Source organism: Bison bison, unplaced genomic scaffold (assembly GCF_000754665.1).
Source record: "Bison bison bison isolate TAMUID 2011002044 unplaced genomic scaffold, Bison_UMD1.0 scf7180017847418, whole genome shotgun sequence".
Taxonomy (NCBI): domain Eukaryota; kingdom Metazoa; phylum Chordata; class Mammalia; order Artiodactyla; family Bovidae; genus Bison; species Bison bison.
Genome location: NW_011477991.1, coordinates 12,081 through 12,830, shown reverse-complemented (window position 1 = coordinate 12,830; position 750 = coordinate 12,081). Strand labels below are relative to the sequence as shown.

At 34.0% G+C, this 750-nt stretch overlaps 1 protein-coding gene across 1 annotated transcript in view; it reads right to left on the bottom strand.

The window, feature by feature from the left end:
* Positions 1-308: 308 nt before the first annotated feature.
* The window catches only part of LOC104990904 (complement factor H-like), a 10,537-nt gene continuing 10,095 nt past the window's right edge, over positions 309-750 (bottom strand). Inside the window, exon 6 of the mRNA XM_010843223.1 lies at positions 309-676. Coding sequence (XP_010841525.1) covers positions 471-676 — 206 coding nt within the window. The 3' untranslated portion in view covers positions 309-470. The remainder of the gene's footprint in view (positions 677-750) is intronic.

Below are 750 nucleotides of genomic sequence, written 5' to 3'. Positions count from 1 at the left end.
ACTCCTAGCGACCCCATGGACTGCAGCCTTCCAGGCTCCTCCGTCCATGGGATTTTCCAGGCAAGAGTGGGGTGCCATTGCCTTCTCCCAAAATAGATGACTAGATAGATACATAAATATATATAAATAGATACATAGATTGATACATATAGATATGTTGATAAATACATAATAGTTCAGCATAAACATAAGTACATGTATGTGTAATACACAAAATCAGAAACAATGGCTTTTCCATAGAAATGAGCACACCTACTGCCCAGATGTTAATTTAAAGTCACAAAGTCTCTGAGTTGTTTGTCACATAGCTGATTAAGGCACGTTATACAATTAATATTTAGACACATTATTTTGATTAGCTTCTAAATTACCTTGCAGATGGAAAATATTTGGAATGATAAATAGCTAAATTTCCTTGAAGGACACAAAGATACTACTTTTACAAGTTAGTGAGATATAGAATACATTTTTTAAAACATTATGGACAAGAGATTACCTTCATTGCAGTCTACTTTAGGATCCCATTCTCCATTTATACAGATTGAGTGTTTGTGTTCTGATTTTCCTCGACATTGGTAACTTTTGTTGGTGTTATGGTCATATTCAATCTTATGTGCTGGTCTCCCCTGAGGTGGAAATAATGTTGACCCTTTACACTTCCTAAGTTCATCTGTTGCTATAAAATGAAAACATTCTCTTGAAAAGACTAATTCTAAAGAACCAAATAGCCAATAACAAAAAATAGCTTAT